A 23,174-nucleotide genomic window follows, 5' to 3' on the forward strand; every position below is an offset into this window, starting at 1 on the left:
ACTTGGGACAGGCTGAGTATCCGGTTCCTTCCAGGCCCACCAGAAGACTAGGTCAACCAGCTCATCCACCTTCCTACATATGTCAGATAGGTGCTGGGGAGTACAAGAACAATGCCTTAGCTATACATATTATAAGCTCAGATAAAATGCATAGCTTTACATTCAAGGTTATAAAAAACAAAGTATTAGAGGAGGGGATAGTGTGTTGAATACTGAGAATGTTGAATATAGATAAATTACTTTCAAGCAGATGTGCCCTTGGGCTGAATGATACTGCAAGTTTACAACCTGTTCTTAAGAGAAGGACTCTTCCATGAAACAAGCACGGAAGTTGCTTATTTTACTGTTGCTGAGCGTCTATTGATCTGAATTTGTTCATGTGGTGTATATATGAAAATGTATTTTAGTATGATTTTAAGCACTGACTAGTTTTATTGTCCTTCCCTCTCCTCTCTCATATGCCTCTACACTCCCCACTTGAACTCTACACAGCTCTGATCAACTCCTAAATATTTATAAAAACAAACATTGACAAACTTCTTTATAAAAGCAGTGTCCCAAGCCTGGAACAACCTCCCACCAAATATTCAAATTATCAATTGTGCTTACCGCTTCAGACTTGAACTTATAAACTACCTTAACTATAGCTCCTGCACATGCCACAACCCTACTTATGCCACCCCACACCTCTATGTACTCCAACTCTGAGCCTTCTACTACGTATACTCTTAACAATATTATGTTTATATTACCAATATAGCTCCAGTTCTTTGTTAATGGCAACACCATCATGTTTCATTACCAATTTGGTTCTGTTTTTCTGTAATATTATGACATACTAATGTGAACCCAAGTTTCATCCTTCTCTAAACACTCATCTACTGTTCACTCAGCACCTTATTTTGTGAATATTTCCCATGTAACCCTCTGTCTCTGTAAATCTGTTTCTCTGACTTGTATAACTATGTCATTTTCTTGTTTTTGAATATATAACAAAGTAATATTCTTGGTTCTAAATGTATGCATATTACTTTTTATTTTTTTAATTAGGGGAGCTTTTCTCCCCAGGTCTCCACTGAAAATGGGCCTCTTGGCTCAGCTGGACTAACCCAGTTAACAAATGACAACAATTAAAATTTACCTTGAAGGCTTTAGTACTAAACTTATTTTTACATCATTTTGAGTGTTCCTTTTGTTTTTTTTTTTTACTCTTGGACTGCTTTGTTTGGAACTCTATATTGGTGTTTACAGTTTTTTTTTTCTTTTGCTTTGAAAAATCAGAAGTCATTGGGACATCTTGTTGGGAAGGCTGGGGTTTCAGTACCAGGTGTCTCTGTGGAAAAGGGTGAGACTTCAAGCGCAGAGACATCAAGGCTGCAGATTGAGGATCCAAGGGGGTAGGAGCCATCTCTGTTGCTGAGGCAGACCAAGCTCTCTCCATGGCCTCAAAGGCAGATCTCCCCAGAGGGGGACTGGACCCCGGATCTGAAAAGGCAAGCTTTTGGACCAATGTCCCTCCTTGCTCCAAGGGCAACCCCCCCCCAAGGCAGAAACTGGACATGAACTAACATGCTGAGGCTCTGATGCACAGGGATGGCTCCGATAACTTCATAGTTTATTCTGGCACATCAAATCCAAGAGGGCAGCCTCAGCTCTGAGAGATCTCTGGATCTGACTGAACCAAAGGGTTCAGAGCAAATCTTGGATCAGAGGATATGGGTATCCTCTGATCAAAGGCAGATGGAGCCAGGCAGCTCAGATCCAAGGACTCAAACCATGGAAGAAGTCAGAGGAGGAACTGGTAGGGAGGCTTTAGTGGAAGATTGGACCTCCTGACTCAAAGGGGTAGGAGCCGAAGAAAAATCCCACGAGACTCTGTGTTGAGAGAAAATTCTTAATCTCTCCACATCTTCCATTAGACTCCTGGAAGAATGAGTGAATATTATCAAAGAGGACCTAGGTCTCTCCAAAAGCAAAAGGAACCCTGAAGGGAATGGCGTCCACTGGAGAGTATCTGGTCCTTGGGAGGTAAGAGATACTGAAGGCTGAATCAGACGATTTTTTGCTTGGATCTAAAGAAGTCTGATTACAATTCTTTTAGCGTCAGATCCGATGCTGAGGTTGGATCCACTGAATCTTTTCTTTTGCTTCAGATTCAAAGGTTGAGGCCTGATCCGAAAGCCTAGACTTTTTCCTTGTTGGATCCGAAGGGGAGGTCAGATCAGGAGGTATTTTCTTCGACTGCTCCAAAGCCCTGGAACACTATGTAGAAGGGCTCAGAGAAGATTCATGCTTTTCTGATTTCTCAAGGCCAGAGCACCAGATAACAGCTCTCCGAAAGAAGGTAGTAACCCTTTTAAAATCAACTTATTATTGCATTCAACCAGGGTTCTAGGGTTAAAAGCATGACAAATGGAGCAATCCTCTTGTAGATAAAGCAGTCCTAAGTAGTACACACATGTGGGCATCAGAAAATGGAATTTTTGTGCCCCCACTTAAGACATTTTTTAAACCCACCTGGGCCTGCCTCTTTCTCTGCTACTTTAGAATAATTAGCAGGAAAAGATATTAAGCAAAGTAAAAGTAAAGGATTTTTTTTTTTAATCGGAGATAAACGAAATTACCAGCAATGGTAATAAACAGCTACACAATGCAGAAAAAGGGAAAGGAAACTAACTATAGTATTCAAGGTACAGACATTTGAGACTAAAAGGGACAGATATTTTAAACAGAAAAGGACTGTGAAGGGGAAGGTAAGAGAATTAAAGAAACCTAAGGATTTAGGTCTTTTTTTTTTTTTTTTTTTGAAAAAAAGGAGAAATTCAGAAATATAAAGACTCATCTGCTCAAGAGTAACAGTCACCATGTCTTTCGCACAGAGCGGCAAACAAGATCTGAGGTACTTGGTGTTGGTGCATTGTGGGTAAGGGAGAAACTTGAGCATTTTTGGTTGCCACTAGCTTTAGCGACCGCAGAGTCAGATCTGAGGGATCAGATCCGAACCCACAAATTGAAGACAGAATTAGAATTGACATCAGATCATACCATTAAAACTAGGCATCCAAGTTTTTCTTCATCACAGTTCCAAATGTAGACAAATCCTCTTTGAAAACAGTTACTTCAGCAGTATCAGTAATCTGTGCATGCTCGCGACATTTTTTATTGTTACTTTGATGGATGAACATCTCCCATTCTTTAACAAATTTTGATTGCTCAAAGACATTGTTTTCTGCTTGATCAAACAGTTTTTTTTTTTTTTTTTTTTTTAAATTAGGATTTAGGAGACTGATTATTGTCACCAAATCCAATGCTGGTGCAAGACTACACCAGAAGTGACAGAATGCACTTGACAGGGCCACGTCAAGAAGCGTACATTAACGATAAAATGCAGTCACTGCTAAACAGTGACCATGCTACTGAGTGGCTTAGAGATGGGCGTGTGCATGTTGTATTTTATTTAAGAATATACAGTGTGGGCATTTGGAGAAAGTAGCCTTTGCTACACTTGATTATAAAACAAGACTTGCCATAAAAACAATGCCAGTTCTATGACCAAGTTTGACAAATTTGATAGGTGATATGCCAGAGAATGTGATCTGCATGGACTTCAGCAAAACCTTTAATTAAGTACAACACACGGGCTGAATGGAAAATGGGAGAAGATGGGAGGTGGAGAATGACTGAGGAACTGGGCTGCTGTGTGGTTGAATGGCAGTACACAAGTGAAAGGAGGATGACTGGGATTAGACTAGTGGAGTATTGCAAGGGTTTGTTCTGTGGTCAAACATTTTTCAACATGTTGCCTCAACATGTTGCCTCAAGAATACTTGAGAGAAGAGAGAACATGATCAGTCTTGTTCACTGATGACACTATCCTACTCTTGGACTTGGGACAGTTTCAAACTTACACCTGCAAGAAGCTATTGCCTCACATTACAAAGTAGTTTACAAAGAATGTACAAGTCAGTACTTTCTTGAAGTCAAGGTTGACTTTTTCCCTCCACACATGTGCCACACATGGCTTACCTACACTCTTTGCTGCTGCTGGTTTTATTGTGGTGTTTTTTTAAACAAAAATAATTGTTGTGGTTCATTTAACCATAACGTGTTGCACTATGCAAAATAATGGTACACTTTCAAAGGTTTTTTTTCCTTCTCCTTTCACTACAGTATAACCATGAAGTTGCTATATATAACTGGGGAGCAGTCAAAACCTGCAAAAATGATTTTTTTTTTATGGTTTGAGTTTTCAGAAAAGCACAACTAGATTTATGTTACCTTGGCCAAATGAAGGTAAACCACTCAACACAGGTATTCAGTTGACAGAAGTCTCTCTTTCATAAGACAATTTTTTTTTTCCAAGTAACAAATATTTTGATACATAGGGACACAACTGGGTTGGATTGCATGGCTAGGCTTACAAAGGCCCTGGTGGTCATTAGCCTAGTGTATAATTATGAACAAAATTAGGCATCAACCCCTATATCACTAGGTGGGTTGCAAATTGGCTCAGAGATCAAACCCACAGTGTGAAAGTAGCGGAATTCCAAGTCAGACTGTCGACCAGTCAAGTGGAATCCCACAGGGATTGTTCCTGTGTCCTCTCCTGTTTGACATCTACTTCTCATAAGTCCAGGCCAACGTGGAGGGACTCTGGCTGACCAAGTTCACAGTTGACTGCAAGCTGGGAGCCATTATTAACTCCCCAAGTAATGCAGACATCCTACATAAAGGCCTCACTGAGACCAATGACTGGTGTTAAAACCATGGCATTAAGCATAATGCCAAAAAATGCATCATCTCCTTTGGGAAAAACTCAGTTCCCACTAATTGCCACATCGATGGGAGCCCACTGAACACTGAAGGCATTGAGAGATCTGGGGACACAGGTTGACAGCAACCTCTCCAACCACCACGTTGCCACTGTGGCCAGAAAGCCCTTCTATGTGTCACATCTCATTACCAAGGGTTTTGCATCCAGGAAGAAAGAGGTAATCATCTCACTTTGATCTTCCCTTATTTGGCCAATCAGAGTATAATGCCCCATTTGGCATGTACCTCACTAGACACATGCAACAGCTGGAAAGGCCACAAAGGTACCTCATGAAGAGGATCCTGGGCCTTAAACACATGTCCTACATGGACAGACACAAAAATACTCTTGCTATTCTCTGTCTCATATAATCTACTGAGAGGCGACCTCTGCTTGACTTACAAAGATGTTTGACCCAGCTCTGTTAGAAATGCTACATCTAAAGAAATCCCAATCCCTCCACACCACATGCTCCAGAGACCTCAACCTCATTACCACAAACAACAGAACATGCTGGAGGGACAGGTTCATAACCAAGATACTGCCCATGCTCTGGGATAGACTTCCCATACACATCAAGCAGAGCACCTCACTGGCCCTCAAACATAAATCTTGACTGGATGGGAAATTGAGTGGAGATCTGTATGGGTTCTGCTAAGTCCATCACATTCTTCTCTAAAGGGATATGGCCTTCAGATAAAGTCCCCGCTGTGCTGCCATCTCTTAAGCTTGTATGGGTAAGCCTGCACAAAGAATAGGAGTGAGCTCTTCCTTCTTTACATATAACACAGTGGGGGGAAGGGAGTTGTTTTGAGTGCTTTCATCCCAAGTCACTTAAATTTGAAGAGATCCCATATGATGCGAGGAGTCTGTGGTGAAGGTCACTTTTGGTTCAGGGGGCCAAAAGGGCATCATCCCTTACTAACCAGACACTGCACAGTCCACAAGATTTTTTTATACATAGCAGCAGGGGAATATTGGTTTACAAATGGACATGCAAATGTCATCTGCTTTTCAAGAACCACTGCAATTTCCTTATATTTAGGTATACCAAGGGCACCATCAAAATGTATGCTGTCATGCACACTAGAAGTCTTTCTTACTCCCTAGCTGTAATTTTCTCATTTTGGGTGGAGATGTTGAAGTATTCCATCAATATTTCTAGTCTGTCCTGAGGGAGGAAGGCCTTGTACTGAGCAGCATTCAGAGATGCTCCTAGGAAGGTCACTTTCAGAGAGTAGGATCAAGGAAAGTTTCACTCAGTCAGGCCCAGGTCTCTAACCCCCCCCCCACCCCGCCCGACACAAAGTTCACAGCATTTATACCACCCTTGTAGAACTCTACTTCTATAAGGCAACCATCTAAGGGAAAGAGTTCAATGCTCTTTGCCTGCACAAACCTCTCTGGAGCCAGGCATTATGTGAATAATCTGGGTACAGTGGGAAGCCAAACAGCCAGGTGATGAACTGACAATGCTCTCCCCTTGCTGTGAATCTTGGGAATTTTCTGCAGACTGTTTGTGGATGTGGAGACAAGTGCCCTTGAAATCCAGGATCATCAAGAGCAAGACTAGCTGACAGCCCACGCAGAGTGGGCACCTTAGAATTTGGGTACATTTAGGAATTGGTTGAAATAAAAGCCTATTTTCTTATAGGTTCATAGGTTTATACTAGGCTATCTGCCCTAAGGCATTTATAAGCCTAGCCCAAAGTTTTGTGGCTTACGCCACCCCTTATATGAAAAAATACTGTACCCATTAGTTTGTTGTGCCTCTGTCCAGCAGTGACACACAGATGATTCCCGGGGTAAACCTACGATCTCCCATCCACAGGTCAAGATTTCTCTTGAACACAGCCAGCGAGGTGCTCTGCCTCACATGGACCGGGATTTTATTCCACAGCATAGGAAGTCTCTGAGTGATAAATCTATCCCTCCAGCACGTCCTATTTATATCCGTGCTAAGGTTTAAGTCGCTTGCTCTAGTTGTTTTGGTGGATTTGGATTTTTTGAGGTGGAGCATGTCCATTAATTCCGGGTTGGACATGGCCTTGTATGTCAGGCACATGTCACCTCTGAGCAGACGGTATGCGACTGAATAGAGCTGGAGTTTCTTCAATTTGGCAGCATATGACAGATTTTGGAGTCCCTTTATCCTTTTGGTGAGGAACTTTTGGGGTCTCTCCAATTGCTGCAGATGTCGGGTGAGATGCATCCCGAATGGGGCATTGTACTCTATCATTGGTCTGATAAGTGAAGAGTACAGGGGAACAATGACCTCACTAGATCTGGATGTGAATCCCTTCATAATCAGGTGGGCAATGTAGAAGGTCTTTCTAACCACTTTAGCAACGCGAGTGTCAAAAGAAAGGCCACTGTCAACCTGGGTCCCCAGGTCCCTGATAACCTTTTCTGTGCTTAGTGGATTGCCACCTATATGGTAGCTTGGGGTTACCTTGTTTTTCCCGAAGGGTATGACTATACATTTTTTGGCGTTTAACTTCAGGCCATGGTTCTGGCACCAGCTATCTGTTTCCGTGAGTCCTTTCTGAAGGATATCCGTGTCCGATGCACTTTCCACTATGGCACCCAGTTTGCAGTCGTCTGCAAACTTTGTCAGCCAAAGTCCTCCCATGTTGGCCTGTACTTCTGAGAAGTAGATGCCGAACAATAGGGGGCCAAGGACCGAGCCCTGTGGGACACCACTTGTGACCGGCTTGGAGTCTGACATAGTGCCAGCAACTCTAACCCTGTGGGTTCTGTCCTTAAGCCAGTTTGCAACCCATCTTGTGACATATGGGTTTACATTTAAGCTGGTAAGTTTTTCTACAATACCCGAGTGGGGTATTGTGTCGAAAGCCTTTGCAAGGTCAAGGTAGGCTGTATGGACTGCCTTTCCCTCGTCAATGGCCTTGGTGACTTTCAAAGAAGTCGACCAAGTTCAAAAGGCATGATCTGCCCTTGACGAAGCCAAACTGGGTCGGGTCCAATGTCTGCAAGTCCCCTATATCTTTGTTTATGAGCTCCATTATGATCCTCTCCATAGCTTTGCAGACTAGACTTGTTAAGCTTATGGGGCGGTAATTACCAGGGTCCGTAGAGGCACCGCCTTTGTGGAGTGGGACCACAGTTGCCGTACGCCACTCCTTGGGCACGTATCCTGTGGTAAGGCTGAGATTAAACAGCTGCCTTATGTGCGGGTTTAATTCCTCATTTAGCTCGTGTAGCACAGCCGGGGACACCATCCGGTCCCATTGATGCTGTGTTTTTAGCTTTAGAGAGAGCAGCTTTCACCTGCGCATTTGAGATGTCTGGGAGGCTACACTCCGCTGGGATAGTTATCTCTCCTTTGGGGGGGGGGGAGAGGGGGGTGAAGTTTGCACTGAACCTGTCTGCCAGTATGTTGGCAATGTCTGTGGGTTCAGTGATTTTTGTATCATTTTGGACTAATTCTGAGCATATCTGGAGTTTCCACCCAGGTTCCTAACATAGCTGAAAAAGGCCTTATGATTGTCCTTTGAATCCATGGCAATTTTTCTCTCAAAATTGGCCTTAGTTGATTTTATGAGTGCCATGAATTCTTTGTACCAGGAATAGTCTGGAGCAAAAGCCTGTGTCTGTCTTCCTTCCTTGACATTAGTTCCATGGCTCCCACCCCTAGTAAGTCCTTTAGAAAAACTAAAGGAATGAACAAAGCCTTACTTCTTGAAACCAGTGGAACACCTCTAAACCAGGGACTCTTAAGAATTGAAGGCTGTTATCAGCCTTAAGGTGTTTAGCTCCAATCAAGTCACACCTACTTGTACTGAGTAACTTCTTTCCAATCTACCAAGACATGCGACTGTCTAAGTTCTGGAGAACACAGGGCTGCCATGGTCGTAGAGAAAGGGGGCAGTCAGGATGAGATATGGCTGAGCCCTCATGGGGGGGTGCTGGCCATAAGAGCCCTATGAATTTCTTTGCATTTTGGTTGCTACTCCTTTGTGTACTTGCATCCCCAGTCTTGGTAGGCTCTTCTATGGTTAGAAGGCCAGGTACTGACTGGAAATTCCTGCTATACCCAAGCATGCATGTCTGAAAAAAACTAACCATGACTGGGTAAGGCTTGCTTTTTCCCCTCCGGCTTTTTGTACAGTTTTGAGATGGGGGTTTGAAGAAAATATCCTTACACAAAGGGGCATTAAGGATGTTGGGCTACAAATTTTCTGGTGGGGGGTAGAGAGTCCTCAGTCAGACATGTCTTCTAATAATGGACCACATTGATGCTGTCCAGCAAGATACATCTACAGAATCATAACCACAAGTTTTATAGTGCGTTTTCCTAGCTGGTTAAGAGAGATGATGCAAATACATCAGCTCTTGTTTCACATCTTCATCTTCAGCCTCCTTTACTTTGGTCCTAATCTGCTCCAACAGGGTCTGCTGGTAAAGCATGTGGAACTGGCAGTTAAATCCTGAAAGGCCTGGGAAGCAGTTGTATAAACTTTTCTGAAATCGGTCAATTGTTGTACTCATTTGGGGCATGATTCCAGGTAGGTGCCAAATCTAGACATCTAATGTGGATTAGCTAATGAATCTCTGTACAGGTACTTGTGAGAATCTTTGACCTTATAAGATATGTCAGGCTTTCTGGAAACAGGAAAAGAGTCAACACTCCACTGATGCATTCAGCAACATTTCTAGGACCTCTAAAACTGGACAGACAGCTTAAAGGCCTAGGTTCAGGGAAACACGAAGGCCTCATCTCTGCTGAGCTTCAGAATACTCATTGGAATTACACTGGAATATTCTGACATTCTATGAAAAGTAGCCCGAATAGAAAACTCCTCTGGTGGAGAGGCAATGAACAGTGCCCTTACTATGCTCAGACAGAGCAACCTTTCAGGCCTCCAGCCACAGGTTAGGGACCAAAAACCTCAATACAGTCTTCAGTAGCTTCCTTGCATAAAAATCTGGGGATGACAAAGTACAGTTTTGTACCTACCATAAATGTAGATGTCCAATAGGTATGCATCTGCAGTCATAACATATGGGTTGTCCTGCCTCAGGCAGCCCTTCGGTCGGCCGGATTCCAAAGTCTGGGTCTGGCCTCGGCTGATGTCGCACTTCACCCGACGTCATAGCTCCTGGGGTATAAAGGCATCAGCCGACACCATTTTCCTCAGTGTTTCTTGCCCCAGATGCCAGGTGCCCTCCAGGAAGGCTAAATTTGGATAAATGTAGAAAATTCCAAACAGTAGAAAGCAAAATATATATACATATATACATTCAAACAAATACACCATAATAGATTCCCCCAGCTAGCTAAAAGAGGGGTAAGTACCCTAGGAATACCACAGAGGGGAAGGAGGGTGGGTAATCCTGACTGCAGATGCATACCTATCGGACATCTACATTTATGGTAGGTACAAAACTGTACTATGTCCTTCAAGGATGCATCTGCAGTCATAACATATGGGTAGAATACCATAGCCAAACTGGGGGAGGAGGCACTAAGATAATGATGGTGTAGTTAAGATCCCTTGTAAAACAGCAGTTGCAAAACCTGCTCGGGATCTGGAGTATAAAGGAAGATTATAATGCTTGGCAAATGTATGCACGGAGCTCCAAGTAGCAGCTTCTAAAATGTCTTTGGTAGCCACTCCCGTAGGAAAGCTGTAGTGGTGGCTGTAGCTCTTGTGGAGTGAGGCCTGATATTTTCAGTTGTCTTTCCATGAAATGAGTAGCAGAATCGAATGCAATTTCCTATCCATTTTGAGATTGTCTGTTTTGAAATTGCTTTTCCTTGCACTCCTGTTGCATATGCTACCAGAAGCTGGTCAGTTTTTCTGCTGGCCTTAGTTCTGTCCAGACAGTAGCGCAGTTGTCTGTGTACATCCAAGGTGTGTAGTAGTTTTTCCCCCCTGTTCTGTGGGTTGGGGAAGAATGTAGGTAAATATATAGCTTGGTTCAAGGATACCCTGGATACCACCTTTGGCATAAAAGTAGGATTGGTTCTCAGAGACACTCTATCCTGGTGGAAGATAAGGAAAGGCTGCACTGCCATTAATGCCTGTAACTCAGATACCCTTCTTGCTGAAGTGATTGCTAGCAGGAAGGCAGTTTTCCAAGATAAGAACTGTAAGTCTGCAGTTGCTGCTGGTTCAAAAGGGGGAAGTGTTAATTTTTCTAGCACAAAATTGAGATCCCATGCAGGCAGAGGTGGTTTCCTTGGAGGCTTTACATTTTTGATCCCTCTCAAAAATTGTCTGAGGAGAGGATGAGAGAAGACAGGAGGATCCATGTTGTACTCTGCTGAAATTGCTGATGCATGAATCTTAATGGAAGAATAGGACAGGCCATTGTGGAACAGTTCTGCTAAGTATTCCAGGATGTGTGCTAGGTTTGCCAGTGTGACATTTTCTCCCTTTTCTGCACTCCAAATGAGGAATCTTTTCCATTTTGCTGAATATGTTTTCCTTGTGGAGGGTCTGCGAGCCTCCAGGATAATGTCCTTAACCCTCTGAGATAAATCAGGTTGGTTTTGTTTTAAGCAATTTTCCAAGCAGTTAGCTGCAGCGTTTTTAAGTTTGGATGCAGGGTCTTGTAGTTGTTCTGCGTTAGAAGTAAAGGACATAGAGGTAGAGGCCATGAGTGCGTCCGAGACATGCTTCTCAGTAGCGGGTACCAATGTTGCCTTGGCCAGTCTGGAGCTATCAGAATTACCTTTGGCTGTTCCTCTCTGATCTTCAGTAGAACTTTGTACATCAAAGGGAGAGGTGGAAAGGCATATACTGTCAGGGCCTTTCAGCTGAAAGAAAGGGAGTCCACCCTCCAGGCAAGTGGGTGGTATACTCTTGAGCAGAATTTCTTCAGTTGGTGGTTGAGTGAGGAGGCGAACAGGTCTATCTCTGGCATTCCCCATTTCTTTGTTATGGTTTTGAAGATATCTGGATGCAGCATCCATTCGTGAGCATCCGTGGTAGTTCTGCTTAAGCTGTCTGCTAGTGAATTCTCTTTCCCTGGTACAAATCTGGCCTGCAGTTGGATGTTGAGATTCAGGCCCAAGTTCCACAGATCCATTGCCATCCGGCATAGAGAGTATGAATGTATGCCTCCCTGTTTGTTGATGTACCACATGACTGTGGTATTGTCCGTCCTTATCAGCAGGTGTCCTTGCTGGAGGAATGGTCTGAATGCCTCGATTGCATGCTTCACTGCCAGCATCTCCTTTAGATTTATGTGTAGATTCAGTTGGTCTTGGGACCATAGGCCTTGGATACACTTGTCTTCCATGTGTGCCCCCCAGCCTAGGTCTGAGGCGTCCGTGGTGATGGTCTGCCTTGGATGTGGTTTGTGGAAAGGCAATCCTCTGTTTATGTGACATGCCTGAGCCCACCACAGGAATTCTTTTTTCAGACATGGAATGATTGGTATCAGGGCTTCTAGACTGTGTTTGTGTTGAGACCATACATTCCTTAGGTACCATTGTAACTTTCTCATATGCAGCCTGGCATGTGGGATCAAGATTATGCAGGATGCCATGTAACCCAGGGCCTGCAGGACTTTCCTTGCAGTAAGCTGAGTTTGTCTTGTTAATGCCATGAAATAGACTGGTAGTTGCTTTTGTTTTACCCCTGTGAGAAAAGCCATCTGAGTTATTGTGTCCACTTCTGCACCCAAAAATTTTATCCTTTGGGATGGCACTAGTCTTGACTTTTGTATGTTGACTGTGTATCCCAAGGCTTGCAGCAGTTGTATGACATTGGCCAAATCCTTTATTAATTTTGTCTTGTTGTCCGCTTGTATTAGGCAGTCGTCCAGGTATGGGTAGATTTGAATTCCCTGAAGCCTGCAATGAGCAATTACTGATGCCAGGCATTTCGTGAATACTCTGGGCGCAGTAGATAAGCCAAAGGGCAATGCTGAGAATTGATAATGCTCTGATCCTGCAAGAAATCTGAGGCGTCTTCTGCAATCTGGTCGTATAGGGACGTGCAGGTATGCCTCCTTGAGATCTAGAGTCACCAGCCAAGACTCCTTGCCCAACATGGGAAGAAGTTGCTGTAGGGTCAGCATTTTGAATTTTGGAACAATGAGATATGTGTTCAGTGCGGAAAAATCGAGAATAGGCCTCCATTGATTTTCTTTTCTTGGTACAAGGAATAGTCTGGAGTAAAATCCTTGGCCTTGTTCCATAGATGGTACCTTTTCTATTGCTCTCATCCTTAGTAAGCTGATGATTTGTTTTAGAGCCTCTGATTTCTGGCTTGGTGGAAGGTTTGGCATTCCTCTCTTTTTTGGTAGAGTGTGGAAGTGAAACCTGTAGCCCTTGTCTTTTGTTTGTAAAGTCCATTTGTCTCCTGTAATGCAATGCCAGTTTTTTGAAAATAAAGCTAGCTTTCTGCCCAAGGGTTCTTCCAGTTGTTCCCTGGTAGGCGGAATCAGAGCCAAGTCATTGTGTCTGCCCTGGGGAAGTGGTTGCAGTCGCAGCTGTGGCGGCACTTCTCTGGTTGGTAGGTTGCCACGGACTACCCCTGTAGGCACCCCTTGATTGACCTCTGCCTCTTGGGCGTCTATTTCTGCCTCTCTGTACTCTGGAGGTGTCTGGAAAGGACCAATTCTTTGAAGGCCAATTTCTGCTAAACCTCGGAGGTTGGACCTGCAAAAAATCCTTGACTGTTTGGACAGATTTTGCTTTTTCTTCCACTTTCTTTAGAACCTCCTGTGCAGGGGAGCCAAACAAACTTTGTTTCTCCATAGGGGCATCTAGGAGTTTAGACTTAACATGGTCTGGTAAGGATTGTTCTTTTAACCAGGCATGCCTTCGAATCACTGCTCCAGTCATAGCTGATCTAAATGAAGCCTCCAGTGCATCATAGCCACATTTTAAGAAATGATTACTGACCTGCTGAGAGTTGTGTACCAAATCCTGAAGGGACTTACGGTCTAAAGGTTCAGGAGAGGCCAGCTTTTTATTCAGCTGATCTAACAAAAATTCCTGGTACAGTATCATGTGAAATTGACAGTTTAAAGCCCTGGCAGAAAGAGTAGCAGATGTATAAACCTTTTTACCCCATCTCTCTAATGCTCTAGATTCTCTTTCAGAGGGTAGTGGGTTTTTGGCAGAGGCAGCTGCAACACCTTTAGGGCCCTGAGAAATGGTTTCTGGGTCTGCAGCATGAGCCTTTATTTATACAAGTGGAAGTGAGAATCCGGGACCCTGTAGTATCTGTCAGGTTTGGCAGGGGCCGGGGGAAGAGAATCAGGGGCAGTACTGGCATCATTGTATGCATCATCAACAACTGATAGTACAGGTGGTATGGCTAAAGGCCTATGCTGTGGTAAGTGTAAAAAAAGTCCTTAGCCTTTTCGTAGAATCAGAAAAATCCTGACCCTGCCATTGGAAGTGTTCCCTCATTGAGTGTAGGGTTTCCCCAAATGAAAATTCTTCTGGAGGTGAGGCAGAAGGAATGGAGTCTTCTGCATCAGAATCCTCATAAGGTGAGTATGGGCCTTCCTGATGGTCAGATAAATCTGAACCATCCGAGGAATAGTCAGAGGAGAGAGGTTCAGGGGGTTCAGTCCTAGGCCTCTTTTCAGGAGGGGGTTGTGAGGCCCTGTCTGGGTGAGGTTGGGATCCCCTGATCAGAGAAATAAGGTCCTCAGCAAGGCTGAGAATCTGGGAACTAGAGGTAGGCCTGTGAGAGGGAGCTTTTGTAGGTAAGGCCTTGGAAAGTTTGGCTGCTTTAGCCCTGGAAAAGGCCTTGATAGATATAGAAGCAGGGGGTCTAGCTGCCCCACGTGCAGGAGTAGAGATGTCCAACGGAATAGTGTCAGACAAATCTTGTGTGCCTGCTTTTTCAGCAGGAATTTCTGTAGCCGACTCAGCCATGGCCTGTGTGGCCTCGATTATCGGAGGCATGCTTTCGGCCGAAGGGAGAACCGAGGACTCGGTTTCAGCCAAAACCGAGACACTCGCGGTGGGCCTAACCGTGGTTTCAGCCGAAACCGCGGGCCGCAAGTGTCGGTCCTTTTCCTTGCGTTTTTTAGCTAAATGAGTAGTCGGAGTTTCCGACGGCATTTTATATGCAAAAGTGGAGCCAAAAAACTCTTCTGCAAACTCCGACCGACGTCTAAGTGTCCGTCGGTTGAAGGAAGCACAGGCTAAACAAGCTGATACGTCGTGGTCTGGGCCTAATCAAGAAAGGCAGTAAGAGTGGAAATCCTTATGAGGTATTTGTTTCCCACAAGTTAAACAATTATTTACTTTGTCTGACATCGGCTGAGGCAAGAAAGAGTCCCCAACGGGGTACTTAGCTTTTTTAGAAGTCTTCGTAAGTTGAAATCTCTGGATCTGACCGACCGGAACTTGCGAACAGCTTCTGCTTCGGGCACCGCACGGCAAGAAAGACTGAGGAAAATGGCGTCGGCTGATGCCTTTATACCCCAGGAGCTATGACGTCGGGTGAAGTGCGACATCAGCTGAGGCCAGACCCAGACTTTGGAATCCGGCCGACCGAAGGGCTGCTTGAGGCAGGACAACCCATATGTTACGACTGCAGATGCATCCTTGAAGGACATCTTCCCCCGCATGAATTTTACAATTTATTGGTCACAATAGTCTAATGATCCTTACATTTGATTATGAGTTTTTCTAAAAGCATGGGCCAAGTTCCCACTGGAAAAACATAAGCATACAGATCCTCTCTGTTTAATAAAGGCAAATCAAACTGAAATGGTGCTTTCTTTTGAGTTTACTCTACATTTCCAGTCATGCACATGTATATGTATGCGATATTTTATATATATATATATATATATATATATATATATATATATATATATATATATATATATATATATATATATATATATACACACACACACACACACACACACATATATACACACATATATATATATAGATATATATATATATATATATATATATATATATATATATATACACACATACATACAGACACACGTACACACGTTATAAAAACTGTACACACCCCTGTTAAAATGTCAGGTTTTTGGTATAAAAAAAATGCGACCACAATAAATCATTTCAAAATCTTTCCCACCTTTAATGTGACCTATATCCTGTACAATTGAAGTGAAAAACAAATCAGTTGGGGAAAAAATATAAAAAATAAAAAACTGACAATAATCTGGTTACGTAAGTGTGCACACCCTTAAAATACTACTTGCTGAAGCACCTTTTGATTTAATTACAGCATTCAGTCTGTTGTAGTGCATTTTACATCAGTATGACTACCAGAAAGTTATCTCAGAGTTAAAGAACACTGGCATGCTATTAAGAGCAAAGATTCCAACAGTGCCTTATACAGACAAACCTTAACATGTGGCTCCTCTAAGCTCTATTTTGCTGTCTTAGAGCATTTACCCGAGGATCTTAGGGAGGATTGTTTCAAGAAGCAGTTACTTCAACAATGTGGGAGCTTAAGACATAGGCTAAGTTTCTGGGCCTAACTGATACCATTTGTATAAAATGTTTTTATAATTTTTTTTTTTTTTTTACATAATTTTAGTTATATTTATGTGCTGTGAATTCAGTGCTTTAACCTTTTAGGTCTATTTGTCTTAATTTGTTTGTTTGATTGGTCAGTTTGCATTATAAAATCATCTTCTAGTCAGTTCAGTTTTCTGATTAAGTCCCTTTTGGATGAAAGGGCTCAAAAAAATCAACTTAAAGACAGTTCTGTTTTCCTGTGGTCCCATATCTGTGGAGATTTTCATTGTTTAATTGTGCTGTTCATCATCTGTGTGGTTTTGTGGTGTTTACTTTTCTTTTCCACTCTTTCCCTGACTCAGACAGCATGTTTACACTATTGTAGCCAACACCTCCCACCCATGCTCCCTCAGTAGCACAGAACAAGACTTATGCATATGACAGTTAACACAACAGCAATCTCTATAGCCAACATAAATTAAATTAATGCTACCACAGACACATTATGTTGATCAGGGCAGTCAACACTTCTGATCACTGATGCTCATCAACAAACCACTCTCCATCAGAAGTCTGTAATCTGTGCAAAATGGCCAACGATCAGAAATAAAATGAATACTAACAGCCTCAGCGGACACTATATATATGCTTAGGTGGCAGCAGAAACTAATCTGTTCTAGTTATCCCTCTAATTCTGTTGAGTTGCAGCAAAACTAACTTGAAACACCCACACGTTAAATAGGGTACATGTCTTAGATCAAAGTGACCAGTCTCCCTTACTCCCTTAACCATGAGGATGTCAGCTTCCAGTAATGCTGCTCCTTTAACTTTCAACACTTTTATTCAGGCATTACTTGGACTCCTACACAGTAATCTGAAATATTCTACACTCTACACATCAACCTCTCACTGTTAAAATGTTTACATTCCCAATGAAACCATACAATTTACCAACTAACGAGGCTTCACTTTTTAATAGTGATTTACTCCTCTCCTTTGCATCTCAAGTGGCAGTAACAGCAACTTTAACCTGCCCTTTGGCATTATATCTACTCCTGACACAACCTCTCTTGCAAGGTCATGCAGCTCCATTATCGAAAATATTCAGCTCCACCCATTCATCAGGACGACATCACAACAAAAGACTACAATACAAACCCCTTAGAGATCAACTAAAAGTATCAGCTTTACCTCTGTATACAAAGCAGTATTAGTTGGTTAACATCTTAGCATGCAAGAGAAGGAAAAGAAGCAGTGGGTAATCTCACCAGCTGAGAAAGTTGTGATCTTTGTAGTAATCTCCTTCCGCAATGCCAAATGAAATATTGATGGAAGCAATGTTACAGTTGTCCAGGGTCTCTGAAAAATAAGCACCTGCAATACTATTTGAAGGAAATGTCTGGTTTATGACCTGCAGCTCATGGTCAGCACAGGGAATGGAGTCTTCACGCATGTATTTACTAGAATGGTATGCCACCACCTTCCACTGGACAAAGCTGTGGAATGCACTGCTGTTCTGAGGAACTGCTACTAGTTCAGCCATCTAAAGACAGAAAAAGTAAACTGTTAAGACAAAATAATTGACCTTAGACGTAGTAACAGTCAATTCAAAGCATTCAGGTAGAGAATTTTACTGCTCAGAGTTAACCACTGAAATTCAAGGAACATCATGCAACCATTCATTCAGTCCAGTACCAAACCTCTGCTACTGATCCTTCTATTTATACTTTTCATCTACTTTGATGCACACTAGCAATCTAGCAAAAACAAGCTTACTCATACCTAAACTAGCATGAGAATTGTAGTCCATCTAGACTTTAGTTACCAGGTTATGATGCAATGAGGACACCATTCATCTGCCATAATCACAGTAACTGTCCATCATCTTGTATTCTTATGGTCTTACAGGACAGTCTTGAACTCCTCACCTTCACAGGAGCAGTCATGTATCCAAATCCCTTAACTGTTCTATGTACACCTACTCACACTAACATGCAGCCTTTCATGCATGCAATAAACTCCTTCTCCCAGACCTAATACTGCGCCATTTCTATACACTTACTCATACCCATAGCAGCCCACTAATTGCCTATCCAATATCCACTACATCGGATAGCATTACAACTGAAACATTGTGGCTATACTCTTACTAATGGAACAAAAAAAGCATTAAAGATATGAAACAGTTACAGCACTAACTATTTGATGTCATTTTACTCAGTAGATTAATCAGAATGAGGAAACAGCTCTAGCATCAATGGCAGTAATCACTAAAAAGTATAATCAGTCTATTACTAAAAACATGATTCGGGCTATATTCCCTTACCTCAAAGATTGAAGGGGTATATTCATCATCTATGGAATGGATTGATTTCATCACTCTGTGGTTGGCTTTCTTTTCCACAATGACCATCTCCAACATAAAACGGGAGTAGTTGCCCCGAGGTACCACCCCGTCAACAACAAATTCCATCTTGGAGCTGTTTGCATTGTGAAGCAAACGGGGAAGCACAGCATCCCGGCCTGTTGTTTCAAATGCAGATACCTGAAGGGAAAGACAAAAGACAAGATTCAACTTTTTCCCCCCTTCTCTTGTATGAATAGGCTGTGTGAAGACGAACTCAAACATAATCACACCCACACCACCAACAAATACAGACGTGGCAAAGACTCAAAACATGAAGTACAGACTACCTTAAAAGAGAATAACACCGAAAATTTCAATCTACTTATCTGCTCAGTGATTCACATCAAATCCTCGGTTGTCTAAATGGGAGCAAAACTTGGAAGTGTTAGGCCATTTGGAAGCTACGTTGCTTGGATTGTGAACAGGTTGTCTGCCAAATCAGTTGAGTATTACATCCTAAAGCAGTGAAAGAAATGTGTGGTCTGATAATGATTACCTTAATGCCTGGGAAGAAATCCTGTGAAGTCCAGAGTCTTAGAGTAACATTATTTGAAAACAAAACCGATTTAAGCAATGGCACATCTGGCAGACGCATCAGACCAACATCTTGGCATCAGCAGTTAGGAAATTTAGATCATTAAGGAACAGGGTTTTTTTTTTTATCATTAGAACACTACCTGTCATACAGAAATACCAAATTAACCTTGAGAGTTGTAGCTTAAGCCTAAGTAATGGAGTCAAATAAGCAATCTGCCTCGGTACATGAGATATGAAGTAATAAAAAAAAACTCTTATGACAGGTATGGATGCAAGATCAGAAATCTGAATTACAGACTTCTTCCAGGAGAAATTACAATATCTGCCAAAAACAATCTTGAAAACACCAGGATGATCATCAAAATACCAGTCTTTACTGCGAGTACAGTCGGACATGCTACAGTTTGTCAAAATGCTAATCTGTTCTAGTTATCCCTCTGCAATTCTGAGAACAGTTGTATCAACACACTTGAAATACCTACACCAGGGGTCTGCAACCTGCGGCTCTGGAGCCACATGCAGCTCTTCCACTACTATGCAGTGGCTCCCTGTAGCTTTAAAAAATAATGGCCACTCTGCCACATGACACTTACTGACGCGCACACACAGAGCGATCAAGTGACAGATTTTAAATATTGCTCTCATGAACTTAGAAACTTGCTAGAATAACATGGTTTCTGTTACCATGCATTCCATACACACAGAACGATCAATTGATACCCTGGCAGCAGCAGCATCTCCTGAAAGGTTTCCATACCTCTCAAACTCTTACAAGAAATCGGGACAGCACCCAAATAAAGGAGAACAAAGGAACAAAAAAGTACAGTTTTGTACCTACCATAAATGTAGATGTCCGAACTGGATAGCATCTGCAGTCATAACAAATGGGTTGTCCTGTCGTCAGGCAGCCCTTCAGTCGGCCGGATTCCAAAGTCTGGGTCTGGCTTCGGCTGATGTCGCACTTCACCCGTCATCTCTGCTGGTCTTCGGGTATAAAGGCATCGGCCGACGCCATTTTCTTCAGTGTTTCTTGCCCCAGATGCCAGTTGCCCTCTTGGAAGGCTAAATTTGGATAAATGCCAATGTATGCAGACAAGGTAGAAGGCAAATACAAAAAATAGGCATATATGTACATATAGACAAACAAATACACCATAAGAGACTCCCCCCCAGCTAGCTATTAGGAGTGTAAATACCCTAGGAGTACCACAGAGGGGAAGGAGGGTGGGTAATCCTGACTGCAGATGCTATCCAGTTCGGACATCTACATTTATGGTAGGTACAAAACTGTACTATGTCCTTCATGGATGCATCTGCAGTCATAACAAATGGGTAGAATACCATAGCTAAACTAGGGGTGGAGGAAGCAAAAAAATTATGGTGTAGATAGGATCCCTTGCAGTACAGCAGTGGCAAACCCTGCTCGGGATCTAGAATATAGAGGTAAATTGTAATGCTTGTCAAATGTATGCACGGAGGTCCAAGTAGCCGCCTCAATAATGTCCTTGGTTGCCACTCCTCGTAAGAAAGCTGTGGTAGTGGCTGTAGCTCTTGTTGAATGAGGTCTTATGTTCTGTGGCATTGGTTTTCCATGGTAGGAGTAACAGAATCTGATGCAATTTCCTATCCATTTGGAGATTGTCTGTTTGGAAATTGCTTTTCCTTCCCTTCCTGGTGCATAGGCCACTAACAGCTGGTCAGTTTTTCTGTTACCTTTGGTTCTGTCCAGGTAGTAGCGTAACTGTCTATGTACATCCAAAGTATGCAGTAGCCTTTCCCCCGTTCTGTGGGTTGGGAAAGAAGGTAGGTAGGTGGATTGCCTGGTTTAAGGACACTCTGGATACCACCTTTGGCATAAATGTAGGATTAGTTCTCATGGAGACTCTATCTTGATGGAAGATCAGGAAGGGTTGTACTGCCATTAAGGCCTGGAGTTCTGAAACCCTTCTTGCTGAAGTAATTGCCAGAAGGAAAGCAGTTTTCCATGATAGGTGTTGCAGATCCGCTGTTCCTGCTGGTTCAAATGGAGGGAGTGTCAATTTTTCTAGTACAAAATTTAAGTCCCATGCTGGTAGTGGTGGTTTCCTAGGAGGTTTTACATTCTTGATTCCTCTGAGGAATTGCCTAAGTAGAGGGTGCGAGAAGACAGGTGGATCAGAACTGTATTCTGCAGAAATAGCTGAAGCATGTATCTTGATGAAGGAATAGGACAGGCCTGTGTGTATAAGCTCTGCCAAGTACTCCAGGATGTTAGCAATGTCTATGTTTGACACCTCTTTTCCTCTTTCCGCACTCCAAGTGGCAAACCTTTTCCATTTTCCTGCATAGTTCCTTCTTGTTGAAGGTCTGCGGGCTTCCAGTATAATGTCTTTAACCCTTTGGGATAGGTCTGGGTTAGTTGCTCTTAAGTGATGTTCCAGGCAGTCAATTGTAAGGTCTTTAGGTTTGGATGCAGGATGTTGTAGTTGTTCTGAGTTAACATCAAAGGCATCAGGGGGATTGACCACATTATCCCCTGAGACATGCTCCTCAGCAGGGGATACCAGTGTTGTCTTGGCCAATTCGGAGCTATCAGAATTATCCTTGGTTGTTCCTCTTTGATTTTCAGTAGTACCTTGTGCATCAAAGGAAGAGGTGGGAATGCATATGCTGTCAGACCTTTCCAACTGAAGGAAAGGGAGTCCACCTTCCATGCAAGAGGGTGAAACGTCCTTGTGCAGAATTTCCTGAGCTGGTGGTTGAGTGGGGATGCGAACAGGTCTATTTGTGGCATTCCCCATTTTCTTGTGATGGTCTCGAAGATGTCCGGGTGCAGCATCCATTCGTGAGCATCCGAGGTGGTTCTGCTTAACATATCTGCTAGGGTATTTTCCTTTCCTGGCACGAAGGTTGCCTGTAACTGGATGTTGTAGCTCAGAGCCATGTTCCAAAGGTCCAGAGTCATTCTGCATAGGGGGTAAGAATGCGTGCCCCCTTGCTTGTTGATGTACCACATGACTGTGGTGTTGTCTGTCCTTCTCAATAAATGGCCTTCCTTGAGGAAAGGTTTGAATTTCTGGATTGCTAGTTGTACTGCCAGCATTTCTTTTTGGTTTATGTGCAGGTGCAGCTGGTCTGGGGTCCACAATCCTTGTATGCATTTGTCCAACATGTGTGCCCCCCAGCCTAGGTCTGAGGCGTCCGTTGTGATGGTCTGGTTCGCTTGACCTTTGTGGAAGGGCAAGCCTAGGTTTGCCTGGCATGCTTGGGCCCACCATAGGAATTCTACTTTCAGGCATGGGATTAGTGGGATCTTGGTTTCTAAGCTGTGCCTGTGTTGAGACCATAAGTTTTTTAGGTACCACTGTAGCTTTCTCATATGCAGTCTGGCATGAGGAATCAAGATTATGCATGATACCATGAATCCCAAAGCCTGCAGCACCTTTCTTGCTGTTAGTTTGTTCTGCTTTGTTAATGCCAAGAAGTAAAGAGGTAGTTGTTCTTGTTTTTCTGCAGTCAGGAATGCCATTTGTTTTACTGTGTCCAATTCTGCACCCAAGAAGGTTCTTGTCTGGGATGGAATCAGCCTTGACTTTTTTAAGTTGACTGTGTATCCCAGGGCTTGTAGCAAGCAAATGACCCTTTGTAAATCTGTTGTCAGCTTGTCTTTGTTGTCCGCTTGTAGCAGGCAGTCGTCCAGGTATGGATAGATTTGGATTCCCTGTAGCCTGCAATGAGCGATTACTGATGCCAGGCATTTTGTGAATACTCTGGGCGCAGTGGATAAGCCAAAGGGCAATGCTGAGAATTGATAATGCTCTGATCCTGCAAGGAATCTGAGGTATCTTCTGCAAATTGGTCGTATGGGGACGTGCAGGTATGCCTCCTTTACATCTAGAGTCACCAGCCAACACTCCTTGCCCAGCATGGGAAGAAGTTGCTGTAAGGTCAGCATTTTGAATTTTGGAACGATGATGTATGTG

The 23,174-nt window shown here is 43.1% G+C and overlaps 1 protein-coding gene across 1 annotated transcript in view; it reads right to left on the minus strand.

Annotated features, from left to right (window-relative positions):
- Nucleotides 1-23,174, minus strand: part of LOC122808782 (glycosylated lysosomal membrane protein) — a 429,002-nt gene that overhangs the window by 78,037 nt on the left and 327,791 nt on the right. Inside the window, exons 4-5 of the mRNA XM_044079816.1 lie at nucleotides 18,595-18,813; nucleotides 17,537-17,811 (exon numbers count right to left, since the gene is read on the minus strand). Of these exons, the coding sequence (XP_043935751.1) occupies nucleotides 17,537-17,811; nucleotides 18,595-18,813 (494 nt within the window). The remainder of the gene's footprint in view (nucleotides 1-17,536; nucleotides 17,812-18,594; nucleotides 18,814-23,174) is intronic.

Source organism: Protopterus annectens, chromosome 8.part0 (assembly GCF_019279795.1).
Source record: "Protopterus annectens isolate FY-2018-M chromosome 8.part0, PAN1.0, whole genome shotgun sequence".
NCBI lineage: Eukaryota > Metazoa > Chordata > Ceratodontiformes > Protopteridae > Protopterus > Protopterus annectens.